Source organism: Neodiprion lecontei, chromosome 5 (genome assembly GCF_021901455.1).
Source record: "Neodiprion lecontei isolate iyNeoLeco1 chromosome 5, iyNeoLeco1.1, whole genome shotgun sequence".
NCBI lineage: Eukaryota > Metazoa > Arthropoda > Insecta > Hymenoptera > Diprionidae > Neodiprion > Neodiprion lecontei.
The window spans coordinates 21485536-21501379 of NC_060264.1; the positions used below are offsets into that span (position 1 = coordinate 21485536).

The 15844-nt window shown below is 35.0% G+C and overlaps 1 protein-coding gene across 9 annotated transcripts; it reads right to left on the minus strand.

The window, feature by feature from the left end:
- Positions 1-2224: 2224 nt before the first annotated feature.
- On the minus strand, positions 2225-12756 carry LOC107226014 (choline-phosphate cytidylyltransferase A). Of its 9 annotated transcripts, none has more exons than XM_015666687.2 (9): positions 12602-12756; positions 10258-10489; positions 9354-9462; positions 8308-8424; positions 7744-7895; positions 6885-7106; positions 6218-6385; positions 5667-5803; positions 2225-3607 (listed from the first exon to the last, which is right to left on the minus strand). In XM_015666687.2, the coding sequence occupies exons 2-9, from the start codon at positions 10375-10377 to the stop codon at positions 3418-3420; spliced, it is 1215 nt and encodes a 404-aa protein (XP_015522173.1). In that variant the 5' UTR covers positions 10378-10489; positions 12602-12756; the 3' UTR covers positions 2225-3417. The 9 variants fall into 9 exon arrangements, with proteins under 9 accessions (XP_015522173.1, XP_015522167.1, XP_046597891.1 ...); XM_015666681.2 differs by having other exon boundaries at positions 6206-6385; XM_046741935.1 differs by having other exon boundaries at positions 6206-6385; positions 10258-10482; positions 12602-12753.
- Positions 12757-15844: the final 3088 nt, after the last annotated feature.

The window sequence follows — 15844 nt, forward strand, 5'->3', positions numbered from 1 at the left end:
ACGCGGGGGGTTTGAATCAAACGAACCGCGAAGAATAGTTAGAACGTATCCTCGCTTCCTCTTTTTTCTACAAATTTAATTTGCAACTGCCACTTGCCACACAAGCATAATGCGTGGGACAGACATGCTTCGCAAAATAAATTTCAGTGTGTTTATGCGTTCAGTGCCGGTTCCCGGTTCCCGGTTCTCTTTTCTTCTGTTTCGCTAATCACGGTGACTCACGGTGATGGTTACGTTACGCCGACACCAAACTAAGCGTCGTATAGTTATTGTCGCCAAGCTAGTTGCGACCCTGAGCAGCCTGAACAAGCCGTGTACTGGTAATCTCTGTTTAAACCGTTCCACTGGTAAAGGAGCATCAGCGCCGGAGCTAAGATGGGGCAAGCCAGGGCACTTACCCCAGGCGGCAACTTTATGGGGCGGCAAAAAGGAAGAAAACGAGCGGGTGGATTGCGAACACATTTGCCCAAGATATTTTACCTGATAAGAAGAGATAAAAAAAAAAAATTAAACATACTGACTTCACATGTTCCTAGAGATTTTTTCGTGAAATTAATTGTTCATATTCCATCATTCAAGAACAAATAGAGTTGAGAAAACGGGTTCTCTTAGGATGAATGTTTTGTTTATACATATCAACCCATACTATATTTCTCCAGAATTTTCGTGTAGGTTGACTTTTGTATTCAAACAAATTACATTAAAGAGGAAATTTTTTTTATGATTCATGTCGCTTTTCCAAACATATTTGACAAAAAGCTGGAATTTTACTACAAGTCATCGACCTTTTTGTTTTCCTAAATATATTACCATATGACTTACTTGTGCAATAAATGATTTGTTTCTTTCTTTAACTTCAAACTGTCATTACTTTTCTGAAATACCTGAATGAAATTCCAGTTCTTGAAGAAGAAAATTGTGTTGACAATTAGGTTAAGTTAGTGGTAAGAGGCGGCAGGCTTAGGTTATGCCCCTCCCCAGAAAACATCCTAGATCCATCACTGAGGGCATTACCGCCTACGTTGAGATTCAAACAGATTCAAACGAGGGTCTCTCGAATTCGAACATCGTTACACGCTCGTCCATAAAGAGTAAGAGCTTAGGAAACAATCGACGATAGGGTCGAAGGGAAAAGGACCGACTCAGGTACACGAAGGAATGAGATGATCCACCCTGACCGTCTGTTTTTGCCAATCTTCACAGTCAATGGATGCTCTTCTACATCCAAGAAACATGTGCTATGCTAGCTAAACTATTGTTATAACTATGATTTTCATTTCATAATTTGCAATCTCTGCAATCACACACGGGTGCATTAAATACAATCGATGAATGTTATGAACGACGCTATTACAGGAATAAATTGATAAGATTCAAGTATAAATAAAAGTACGATAATAGTAATAATATTAATAATAACAATCATATTAACCCAATAGCCTGTACACTTAAAATTTTGAATTAATAACCTTTTTGCATCTGGACGAAGATTGCGGTTATTTACGGACCTTGTGCGCTTATGGACAAGTGATTGAACAGTAAGAATATGTTATACTTATCCTGCATTGACGCACGATGTGTTATTTAACGGTATTTCGCAGTCGTTCTAATTATACTATTATATACTTTGCGGTTATTCATGAACTATACAGGTATATCGTATATACGAGTACTCTAAACCTATATATATTTACCCATCTATGCAGTTTACAATTCATAACAACAATAATACCGATACTGTATGAATTGGAATTATTGTCATTGTTATAATTACTGTCAGCATTTTTATTGATAATTTCAACGTTGCTGCATTATAATTTGGTCGGTGTATTATTATTATTACAGTATCATAGTACAAGTTTTTTTCACCACATTACAGGGTAAGGGGTGCGTGCATATTTATGCTAGAAAGGATTCAGGATGAAAGAAAATTTTTTATATAAAATTTATATATAATGTGTGTGAGTGTACACATATAATATACGTATATTATTTTATACATATTACATAACGAGAGAATAAATATATATAGCGTTGAGAGCTTTATTAATTTATCTATACTATAATATAATAATATAGTTATTAATCACGATTTAAAATTAAAATAAATTAATTTTGAAACGAATAATTTAAGTCCGTGTAATATAGTAATTTGACTTATTTATTATCGTACAACATTTTTTGAAGAAAAAATTGAAATAAACATTAGCAGGGCTCAATATCGTTTGTTGTATATATATATACATATATATATTTCCTTTTTCGATGCATATTGCATTTGTGGTTGTTTTTTTTTTACTTTCTATCGAAACCCACGTACAACGAAACTTCATTCGCGCTGCACCTACTATACTGCATATACCTTATATTTAATAGCGATAGACAAAACTAAGGAAATTAATAATTATATCGCCCGAAAACGGTACGTGTGTATATTTCAATCGTAAATAATCACTTTTACATACTTATTTTTCCCCTCTCGCTCTCTATTTATTCATTTCTGTTTCTTTTTCTCTTCCTACATCTCTCACTATCTCATTTAATTACAGCTCATAAGTTGAAACTACCCAGAGAATCTTATATAATTTGTAAAGCTGATTCACCCACTGCGTTATTTTTATTACTATTATTGTTATCATCATCATGAACGTTATTCATATTATTAATATCAAATTGTAAAATAATTTGCTCCTTTCGCTTGGTTTTTTTTTTTTTTACTTATAATTTATTTACTCTTTCACAACATTTTTCGAGGCGGTTAATGTTTTGTTGTTCATTCTCATTTATCGACGGATCAACGAAAACATTTATCCAAATATTGTAAGAAACGAAGTTAATAAGAGTAGATAGTGGAAAAAGGTGAAGTGATTACAATAAAAAAAAAAGAATCCAACGCAAATTTGAATCGAGAGTAATCCTAAATTTGTCATAAGCAAAAGATTATTATTTGTTCGTTTTTCAAATTTTTCTCTCATATTATTGTCTGCATATTTTGTCGAAATAAAATTTGAACGAAAAGAGGGAAAACAAAAATAATATTCATAAATTATTACAGCTGGTATGTTTTGCACACGAAAATATAATAAATCAGCATCAACAACGTGGTGATGGTGTTTATATACAAAACGTAGACTGACTGTTAATGAATTTTGATAAGCGAATCGCATTTGCTTCTTCTTTCTTTCCTTCTTCTAGTACTGTATTTTTCGGAAAGTTTATGTTCGATGTATAATTCTTCACGCTTTACTTTTGTTCCAGATGTGAATTCTGGTCAAAGTAACGAAACAATGTAAATATTTAATTAAGAGGAAAAAAAGGGTGAAGGGTATATACGAAAAAAAAAGATGAGAAAAGAAAAGATTATATAAGTGTAAAAGTCTACAATGCAAGATTTAATCTCAAAGATGTTTTTTACTGCTATTTGGAAATGTGTTTCGACGTTGCGTGATCACCATTTTCATTATCTTCGTTCTTGACGACGCAGACGTCGCTGTTCTTATTATTATCGTTAACTTCGGCGTCATCGTCGTCGTCGCTGTAATCATCGCTCGTGAAGTGATTGTTATGTAAGGCAAATTCGTAACGTCCCGTCTTCTTTGGCGGAGGACTGAAAAATAAGAAAAACAGGATCAGGCGGAATCAGAAATGGAAACAAAGTGTTTTTTGAAATAATTTCTAATAGAGTACACACAGTTTGTTATGACATATCAACAGATTGTTACGAGTAGCCATACTAATTTTTTTAACTCTGGCAATATAGACTCATAAAAGTGATTTTTGCAGGCTGAATTTATGGGAATGAAAGGATATTTAGTAAATATGTCATGCAAAAATTATTCCTCCAGTTCGAGTCGCACAATCTATGAATATATTGGTTTTTACGATAGATTGGTCAGGCCCTTCCGAATTTGGATGAAAGAATCAAAATGTCCGCTGTTGAAACATACTTGGAGTTTTAGTTTCAGAATTTTTAGTTCAGCTCTACACTGGTTTACGGAGCTCCTTGGGTGTCGAATATTATTTCACACGAAAGAAAATAAAGGCAAGCTCTGCTTTAGTACAATTTCACCTTCAAGGCAGTTCTAATAAACTAGAATTTGACTCGCGAAAATCACTTGTATGTGTCTACATATGTTACAAAAAAGAAACAGATATGGTTAGCTCTTAAGTAAGCATATATTGAAACTAATTAATTGATTAAGTCGTGCAGTCAAGCGAATGTAAATATATGCGATTACAATGATTACTTTACTGTAATTCAATGTAACTAATAAGCATTTCGCTAGCGTCTGAACGGCCATAGGACGATAAGAATAGTGAATCGGTTGTACTAATTGGTACTAATAAGATACGTTGATCCTGCAAGTTTCAGATCTTTATTTACTTTGGTTTCTGAATAAATCGAAAAAAATTGAAAAACAGAATAAAAAAATTTTCTCAAAAAACCGCTTGACCGACTTGAATAAAATTTGGTCACATTATAGAGCTATATAAAGGCTATAACGAAGAAAAATAACAATTCATAATCTTCATAATAACCATTTGAAACTGGCAATTTTTCTCGAAATTATTTTTTTTCTCTGTGATAAAGTTTTCGTACAATTTTGAAACTTATTTTTTTTTATACCTTTTTCAATGCAGAATAACCTCTCGAAGCCGAAGATTATGAGTTGTTATTTTTCTTGATTATAGCCTTTATATACCTCTATAATGTGATCAAATTTTATTGAAGTCGGTCAAGCCGTTTTGAGCAAATTTTTTTCCTGATTTTCTATTTTTTTCGATTTACTCAAAAACCCAAAGTAGATAAAAATCTGAAACTTGCAGGATCAACGTATCTTATTAGTACTAACATACCCTTAGATGATGATTCAGATATCCTTCTGGGACCGATTCACTATTCTTATCGTCCTACAGCCTTTCGTTTCAAGATGTAAGCTTTCAATTTAAATTTCGTAACTGTGTGAGTTTTTCAGAATTATAAAATCTTTAAATAAACGAATAAGGTAATCAACCATTATACAGATTTTTTTTCAGTTTATTGACTTTTTCATGTTCTTCAATGGATTTCGTGACTTTTTACAAATCTGAAAAACTCCTACCAGTATATGAATAAACCTACAATTAATCATGTAGGGGAAGCCACATTCCAAATTTTTTATAAGAATCACAGATTCTTTAAATTTTTTGAACTTTCTCAAGCTTTTCCGCTTTTGTAAAAGCCGTGTAAGTAAAAATACTCCGTGAGAATAGTATTAAAGAAAAAAAAAAAAATTTCAAGCAGGCTACGAAAAAGCGACCACAATACAATATCAAACACATTCCACAATACCAATTGTTTGTAAAAAATATATACTAACGGATTATCATAACAAGCGGCGCGTGTTAGTAGTGGTGTTGTTGTTAGGTAGTAGGTGGAACATGGCGAATTGTAGTAAGGCGTGTTAGTGAGAATAGATGCGTGTAAACATTGGCAATAACGCAGCAGAAGTGAGATGTGATAGTAGACAGACAAGATAAATAGACATATTGCGATAAGTTTGTCGATTTAATAGCAATTTAAGCTTTCAAAATTAGCGCTGCTGTTATTTTTTATTTATTCATTTTTTTTTTCAAATTCATCCCTTTTGTTCAGTCAATCGATCAACTCCAACGCTTCGATGTACCTTGTCTGATCGTCGTCGTTATTTCCTCCGTTACTGTCACTGCCGCTGCTGCTGCTGGGACTTCCATCTCTTTTTGGACTCGCTGGTGGCGAAAGGGCTTGCATTAACCGCCCTTTACTTTCGTTCCATATTGTCGACTGCCCAAATAAATCAAAAAGTAAAAAAATATTCAGATCATTTCAAATTGAAATAATTCGATCCAGAAAAAGATATGCAGAAATCTTTTCAAGACAATAATAAACTTGTTCGAAACAGAAAAGTATGAAGAAAAAAATACTAACTAAAATAAACAAGGTACTTTATTTTTATTTGAAAATATTTTTTATGGTTTTTTAATAGTTTTGATGGATATTTAATTTACTTTTTTTCAGTTTTTGTTCGTTCTTTGCAAAAATGAGATTCACTTGAATATCGCTTACGTAAGTTGACGTTTATTCATAATGTATTCAATTGGTAAAAAAAGATTCATACAATTGGTCGAAAATTAGTATCACTATTATGACTAGGGTGTAAATAGTGCGTAAATAAATAATCCATACAGAAATACCAACCAGACGACCCTCCCTTCCGAATAGCAATAGAAATGCGTCAATAAAGTCGCGAGATTTCTCTTCCCATTTACTTATCATGTCTACTCTCTTCTCGCCGATATTTTCCATGACCCTTTTACCCTTGTCCTTAAGATCATCTATCTTGTTTTGGAGGCGAAACTTTTTTTCCTGAAACAACACACGAGCGTATTAATTGCACATTTTGTAATTGAAAACATAGCAATTCGATCTTTATTCAAATAATTGAATGATTTTGTTTTGTTCATCTATCCTAAAAATATCAGCAAATGAATGTTTTTTTTGTTTACTTTCTTGTTACATAAATCACTTGAGAACCATTAGATCGATCGAATTTGAAAATTAACCAGTTCTCAGGTAAAATAACCGCGACGATAGAGACCAAAATCAGTAAATTCAGTTTATTCATTCTCGAGATATTGTAAGATGAAAATTTGTTCACACATAGATGCAGAATTCTCTTGGAAAATGCTAGGAGGTGATTCTGTCGATCTGAAAACGTGAAAACCTAATAAAACCTCAACTTTTCACTCCCGGGATGATTTCGACAGCTTCCCTCGTTCTTTTATTTTCCATAGATAGAAGAGCGGAAAGCGGAAAGTATTGGACTGTGAATTTCTGTTCGTTCAAATAGATTTGAATCGCTTACGCTTAAGAAGGATACGTTGAGTTCCTTGGCGCTATAGCCCCTTGCCAAATTCCTTCTCACATAAATATCGTAGTCTTTTACTATCCTTGCAACGATATCGGAGGTGGAAACACCCTCCGTTCTCTCGGTTGCGACAAACATTCCCTTCCGCTTTAGAAAGGCATACAAATCCGAACCATCGTCGGTCATGTAAGGTATGTCATCATGGGCGACAAAGTCGATCTGAAAAACCAAAAAATTTACTCCAAATACTGTCCAATCACACTCGAAGAAAAAAGTTATGTATCGTTGAAAAAAACACACATATTTATAAATTCTTTTATTCGATTCAAAGCGAAAATGTGTTCATAGTAATCCAATTTTTGTTTGATTGTGTGGAATGAAAAAAGTCAATTTTTTTCATTATACAGGAAGTATTTTTCAACGAGGTAGCTTATTTGAAACTTTCATTTCGGGTAGATGTGTAGCATTCCATGCCCACTCAACCAATGTCGGATGCATACCAAACTATAAAACAGTACACCAAATGGAAAAAATCTGAGGATATTCAGGGTACCGTTGTGGAATTGAGACAATTGCATACAAATTTTTGAATAAAACAGAAATAGTGAGGGTCCGAAGTTGGTTGATTTCACGTGGAATGCCTCATATATAACAGTCACTGAGAGGTATTGGAAAAAAAAGACAAACGTGTATTTATAGTAAATGAAATATGAAATGCTTGACATTTTTTTTTTTTTTTTGGATTTTAAGATGCTTCATTGAAATTGAATTAATTTTTGTCCAAACGAAAAAGCGTGGAAAGGTCAACTCGTTTTTCGATAAAAAATGGTGTGGTTGATTCAAGCGAACAAACTACCTTGTGTTTAGTCAAGAATTCGTCGTCCAATTCCCACGGAGCATCTCTGACGACTTCGTCGACATAACGACAATGCCTAACAGCGTCGTATCTTTCCGAGTCTGTCATAACTGTTCGCCCCTTTTTACTGTGCGTTAATTCATCGCTGCACACTGCGACAAAATGGAAAAAATTAACTTTCAGTATATTCTGGTATTAGAATTGGCGTGAAAGATCAGAAAACAGGCGGGTCACGATATCGAGATTCCAAAGACGCAAAGATCTGGTTTATATAATTTTTGAAATGTGAAAAGTTGAAGTATAATAAAGTTAGAATCTATAATCATCAATATAGCATAATCCTGACGATTCTGTATTCTGGTTTTCCATATTTTACACATTTCTACGTTTCGACTTTTCTGTACTCGGACTTTCTACATTTTAAAGATTCTGTCAAACGGATCTTTGCATTTTTGAAATTTTTATCGCAACACTCTTAATTTTCTCATCTTCCAACATTTTTGCCCACACCAATCAGTAAATAAAAACACACACAAGTTTTGTCCTGATGGAAAAAAATCTCACCTCCGACAATCAGATAGACGTTTGGGAATATGTTTTTTGCTTGCATAAGCTGCCTTGCGTGACCCTGATGAAAAAGATCATAAATACCATCTGCGTATACTCTCACTCTTCTGGGTGCTGAAAATCGAAATTAAAACCATCAAAAACTCTGAGAAAATGAGAGAAACATTTCGTTATGCTTATATCAATTCCAATTCACAGATAAAATATATATTTATATTTTTGTTATCGAAATAGATATCGTATTCTCCATTTTAGATCGTAATTACAGTTTAATGAAGTTAACGGATCTTAGTGTTGACACAGATGATAATTTTAGATAAGAATAAATAATATGGCGATGAATCATAACCATTCTTATTGTCAGCTAATTGGATTCGACCTGATTTCCTTACAATTTATAGATGCTGGTAATTATAGATCTTCAAACTTGATTTCCTGCTTTCTTTGTTTATTAAGGAGGTTGGCTGGCTAAAAATCGATACTTTTAATTATTTTCATTACGAGTCAGTCGTACATTGATCATTTATTGAATCATTGTACTCGCAAGCTACGAAAATATCTTTGAGAATACAAAAGTAGAAAATACTGAAAATTCTAAGTTTAGATATCGATGTTTCTTTTGAAATCGCTTCAGAATTGTTGATAATCTAGTATATGCGTTCGATTTCACTCTCTAGGATGACCTGTTTTATTCACAAAGTATTGTTTGCAAATTTACTGAACTACATTTTCATTTTTCCAGTAGTCGATTCAATATTGCAATTTAGAAATCGCTATCAACATTTGTGCAACACTGTACTCTTGTAAAATTGAATATGCAACGATACCGGCATGATAAAAAAAGGGTTCTAGTGACTTGGTAGAAAATAGTCTTTTGAATAAAACTAACCGTCGTGGCATGAAATTGACCGAATTTATTACGGTTTTAGCTACTCAGGGTTAGAAAAATCTTATGCAGATCACGAGATGTTTTACTTCTCCAAAAAACATGAACCAACAAAAAGAAAAGGGCAACGATTTTGGACAGTTACAGTAATGAATACCTTTTCCATATTTGGCCGCTTTCAATGTGATACGAGTTGAGTAATCGCAGGCGTCTCTTTCAGCTTCCGCCTCGATCTCGTCGCTGAAAGGCGCTTCCTTGCATATGGACTAGAAGAAAAAAAATAAAAAAAAAAAAATTTCATCAGTTTTGGTTCGGTTGAATTTGTAACATTCATAAATAATTTCTAATGAAAAGAAAAAACAAAAACAGAGAGAATAAACAAGAGATTCGAAGAGTGTATATAACAGCTATAAATAAATCGCACATCGGAACTTGACGACAATCACATGAACACATTGAATATTCATTCCAATGGTCATTTTATCGCCAGATAAATATACATATTGCTTAATATCTAACATTGCAAAATGTTGGCTATGAATAAAACTCAACAGAAACGCGTTTGCAATGCACGTATAATATATCTAGCCAGTGAGCTTTGGTAAACAGACAGAATGGCAACTGCAACGATGACTGTTTTAAATATTCAGAACGTGCCAATAACAGTTTTTGTTTGTTTCACTATTCGATAAGAACACGTTAACAATTTAAAGTCACTTCAATGCGTTTGATGAAGTAAATACGCAACCGTTCTACAAAGTAAGCACCGAGGAAAATGTAGTATTTGTTTTGTTTTGAGCAAGAAGTTCCATCCGAATTTCGAACCAATTCGTTTTATACTTGATTTGATTTAGAGGAATTGAAATCAGTTTACGATAATGATACTATAATCATTATCATATTTATCCCTTTGAACTTAGAAAAAGACTTCTTATCAAAGAATTTGATCATTTTTCATACATGAAGAGTATTTTTGCTCTAATTTCGCAATCAATAGAAAAATGAACATGAATGTATGGTATAAAGTATGTCTAGATTTGAAAGACAACAAAATTGCATACCGGATGAGCAGGCGAATCTTCCCGGGAACACGAAGCGTCGTTGACTTCATTGCGATGATTTTTTTGATGTGACGACACTTTATTAAGCATCATTTCTTCTCTCGTTCGCTTTCTTGACATCTTACACTTTTCGTCGTCGTCGTGGTTGTCTTCAACTTAGAGAGACCTTGTCGATAATCCTTGCTACTCTTTTCTGCATGCGTTGCGCGTTACAATTTGCGGTTTCTGAAAACTGGGTAATCATGAAAATTGGAATAAAAATTTCGAGTTCAGGCAAAAATTAGATATAAAAGCAAAATACACTCGGTATCAATGACTGAATTTTGTATTGAACAGAAAAAAGAAAAGTAAACAATTATCGCCATTCAATGATCGGTCAAAAAATCGTTGCTGTTTAACTGCAATATTGCAACGTATCTGTTAGGTGAGTATTAATTCTGTGATTTTTAATAAATCAAAATAAAGGCAAAGAAATATTAATTAAAGAATACGGGAACCTCAATGATTTTTTTGGCATTTATCGTTATTTCGGCAAACGAAGGGCAAAGTTTTTTTCATTGTTCATAAATTGTCACGAATTCGAAGAAAAGTTAAGCTAGATAAAAGTGACAAATAAAACTGGCTAGACAATTTTATTGCGCTGTTAATACTATGTTGTTTGGAATGTAAAACTAGCGAGGAGACAAGCATGCAGTGTTTATCGTTTGGTTCCAAAATCGCTGGCACTATATGTGCAATAGTTTGGCCATGGTGATACAACATTATTTTCTTCCATTTCTCAAACTTATTATAGTCATTGGCTGCTCTACAATGACAGTGAGATTGATAAAAATAAATATAAGGTAAAAATAGAATGATAGAGGTACAAAATTGAAGAGGAGAAAATAAATTTAAAGGATATTTCAGAAGACTGAAGAAAAGTGAATAATGTTATGCAATCAGAAACAAGAACGTGAGAAAACTATACAAAAAAGGAAAGAAGATTTAAGAAAACTATCGGGAAAAGAAGAGACGAGAATCAGACAGCAGTCAGAAAGAACAAATAAACGTACAGGAATTGATACAGTAAAATATCGAATCGAATTAACAAGACGAAAATTGATGCGTAGAAAATAAGAATTATCGACGAAAGGTCCTACGAATTAAAGAGAAACGATGAGGGAAGAAACATAGAAGATAATCGACAATCAAGTTATTGTTAGGCATGAAAATTTTGAATCAAAATACAAATGATTAGAAGAAAATGAAAATGTGAAAGAATTGAACAATAAAAACGAAAGAACAAGAAAACATTGAACCGCAATTCAAATTTCCCGCGCCGAGCATCACGCCACACACAGACACGTACACACACGTGCAGCATACGTCATACGTGGAATAACCTAAAATCGGATTCGCACAACGTTTCAACGATACACAGAAGAGAGACTATCAGCGAAGGTAGAATCCTTTGGAGCGAATCGAGGGTAAAATTGGGCGACAAAAATGGGAAACCCCTGATAAGCGTGAGCCATTTAAATTTCGAACTGCGTCGTCTGCAGCGGGGGATTTCCGATTATCTCACCGTCTGCTAAACTGTTCTCGTAGTTCGGAATTTCGCGTTTCAACAACGGGGGATTCCGAACGCGTGACGATGGCAAATCTGATCGACTACAACAAGCTCGTGAAAAACAGGCTTGCAGGTCACCGCCGGTGATGACGTATTAAGCGAGAAACGCAGGCCCCCGGTAAGATGTAAAAATCAGGAGCAGACAAGAGGCAGGAAACGGAATGAGGCGTCTGCTGCAAACCGCGCCAAATATCCTTGTCCAGTTCAATTTTTCAATTAAAAATATTCGCCCCGCGCACTGATTCTAACCTGTACCGACGAATCCGGCCGCCGATAATTTCGTTCAAAGTAAAACCGCTGCCGTGTATGAAATCCTCAAATGAAACACGTAGACGTCTGGAACACGCCGCTGTCACAGCAATTCGACTGCCTAAAGTCACGAACTAAGAGAGGCCGGGAGGAAGGCGAATCGACGAGCGGATTCCGGCCCGTCGAAGAGAGGGAGAGAAAAGAACAGGATACAGGATACGCGAACGGTGGACAAAGGATACGGTCGTTGGACTTTGCTGCGGTTCATATATTATGACACACGTCGATATGTCACTGATCTTCTGCCGAATCAACGGTTTTAAAAAAAATATATCCACGTATAAATCTTGTGCATCGAGAAGTATGCCGCGGTATGATACGATCGATTTAATTTCTCTTTTCATTCAATTATTTATACATAATCGTGTTTGACTTTGTTTTGTATTTTGATTATAAAAATTGTTATTGTATTTTTTCACCACTGACAATTCATTTAACAAAAAATTGCGATCCTCAGCCCTCGGGAAAACCACACACAAATCGTGAATGCAGCTTGGACCGTTCCCCATTATCAGCTGGCCACACAGCAGCAGGCAGTTGGTTAGCAGACGCCGCTGTCCTGCCCCTCAATTCTACTATCTCCTCCCGCCCTTCCCCTCCCCCCTCGCCAACGGGTGCCATCTAGAACGCTTCGCTCAATTCTCGAGCCAGAAAATCAGCACGAAAAAGCGCCACTGGCAATATCGTGTGATGCGCGAATGCGATGCGCGCACCACGTTGGAATTACGGTGATCTTACACGTAGTCTTTACACTGGTCCGGTGCGTACATTGAAATATATAAGAATATATTTCAGTGCGCGTGTACTAATGTGTGACGTATCTCTTTCCTCGTGCATCTCGGTCATATGATGCGTTTGGTTGGTTTTTTTTTTTTTTTTTTTCAACTTTTTCCCCTCATCCAAGCTGTACCCAAATTTGTTTCCGTCAAGCTCCTACGCGCGTTTCGATTGAAATGGTGGGAGCAGCGAGCGGCGTGTATGTATGCGTGCGGCTTACATCACTACCAACGAATGAATCTATTCGTGAATCATCGTGACAGCGTGACGCAAGTTGTGTCAAAATATGCGCAACGTATATGTGCACACTTATAGGTTATATACCAGCAGGTTGTACTCTGTGTACTGGCTCGGCAAATAGATGTACTCACGGCCTGGTTCAAGGTCGTGAGTTGAGACGGATCGCATGTTCATTGGAATGCCAATTTTCATCTGAGATCGTGTTCTAGTCCTTGTCCGTATATTGATCATATATATATTTGGGTGTCCCACATTTAGGGCGTTTGACGAATCTTTTCAAATATACCCCCCAAAATAATTTCAATTAATGCAATAAGAATTGCCTGATTTCTTCAGATTTTTATCTCAACTCTAACACATGACGTCGAATAATGACCACTAAAACCTCACAGTTACAGATTTTTTTGAATATTATTGCATTTGTAATAAAATATACACCGATGACGTGTCCAAAACACGTGTATTTTAAACGGGGAAATTCACCCTGTTGTCGGCATGGGCTAGAGTTGAGATAAAAATCTGAAGAAATTAGGCAATTGTTTTCGAATTATTTGATATTGATTTGGGGGGTATGATTGAACAAATTCATCGATAGCTCCGATCCACTATATCGAAATGCTGAAAATATTTATCGCTTTACTCTTGTTCTTGAACCATTATTATTATCTCCATGCACTTATATTTTCAGTTTAGAATTTTAGTTCTGTTAAAATGCGTCACTTGTGTGCCTGTACAAACTGAATACGCAGAATGATCAGCATTTGTATCGCAGTAAATTGAACTGCCTTGTTATATAAACAAAAATTGTCGTTTCCTTTGATTTCAAACATTTTAAAATATGATCATCGTGATCATTTTAGGCTTACCAATACCATCCTATCTTATCGACATGTTTCCCTACGTGATTTACCATCCATCAGTATAACTGACGTTTTATCGACGCTTGTTGCTAAAATGTTTACTTAAAAATGACGAAAAGTATCCCCGAAAGATGGCGCTCTACCAGCAATATTTTAGCAATTTTCTATAAAGTTATATTAGTATAAAGAAAAAAAGTTTTCGAATGGTCGGCGCAATGTTGAATGTTGATCAAAACCGGAAGCGTGAGAGCAAACGGCAGAGGGAACGGCATATGAATAGAAGAAGACAGCGATAGAAAACAGAGAGAGGAGCGTTTGTTATTTATCTTTTCTGACCACAAAGACGTTTTACATTTCCGCTTTAGATCGAAATTGTGGCGGAATTTCCTATCACTCGTTGAATTTTTTTTCAACAGTTTCGCACGATATTGATGCATTTTCGACTGACTGAAACTTTATTCGACCGCAGGGATATTAAAATTCACGAATAGAAAGAATTCAAAATTATCGCAACTTGAACTTTTCAGTTATCCCGAGGGGATTTTAAGAAAATTAGAAAATGCGAAAAAATGTTGTTGAAATTTGAGCGGCTGTAACCGTTTCCTGCGAAATTTTCAGATAGTAATTGACTGCACAAGTGGGATTCGATAGCCGAAACAACCGGCACAGCAGAAAACTTAAACCGTCAATTACAATATCCCAATTATGTTCCGGCTTTCGGCGTCTGAAACCGGTTATGCATCGATCTGAGAAGAGAAAAAAGACATGGAACAAAAAAATACTGTGTTCAAAAATCGATCGGATCGACGTTTTCGTGAGCATCATTTTTTTCAACCTCAAATGCAGGATAATTTGAAGGACGACCAGGATACCAGATGTATACAACATTGCAGATTGAGTCAATGCGAGCCGAGTGTCGTGAATTTTTCGACTTTCGAAGACGTGGTAGTCCCCCAACTTCTTAGTGCATTATCCACCTACCTCGGAACACTTGTTCTGTTGCTCTTTTCATTTCCTGTGTTTCGATTTTCGGTTTAAACGTCGTCGGTGTCTTTAGTGTATGGATTGTTTAGAGAGCGTGTTTTGTAATTACTTGCTTACTATTAATTCCTTCGATTTCTTCTTGTTCACTTTTTACGTAATGATTCTTATAAGAGGTAAATAAATCAGCGAAGTCCGGTGTTAATGCGGGGTTTTGAACATCATTAATCCTAACGATCGCGAATTATTTCTAATTCACTTTAATTGAACGAATAATGCCGGAATTGTTTCGAATCAAGTCGAATTCACTGAAATGACTTGAATTGATGATACGTTAGGGTGGTTTATTTAATTTTCTTTTACTTTTCTTACGTACTCTTCGAAAAGTTAGTTTTTAGCCGCAAACGAAGCCTCATGAAACCGGAACTCGGTAGAAAATTCTAAAAGGTTACTCATCTTGTTTAAATTTTTCAAAGACTCCAACCGAAATATCTCGAAACCTATACAAGTTACGAAGCTCTTCTTGGTTTCATTTGGTAAATAATCAAATGTTCCTTACAAAATGTTCTGACTACTATGTGACATTAATTTTGTCAGCTCAGAACATGGGTGAGATAAAAATTTACAAGGTAATAAGCATCTTCATTCTTTTATTCAATGCACTCAACTCATAACGTTCGTATCGAATGCAAGATGAACATTTAGGTGTATAGTAGTCTTGTCCCTTATAGAATATTTGATTATCCACAAAATGAAACCAAAAACAACTTCCCAACTTGTATAGTTATGATAATTATGTTTGAGGCTAGGA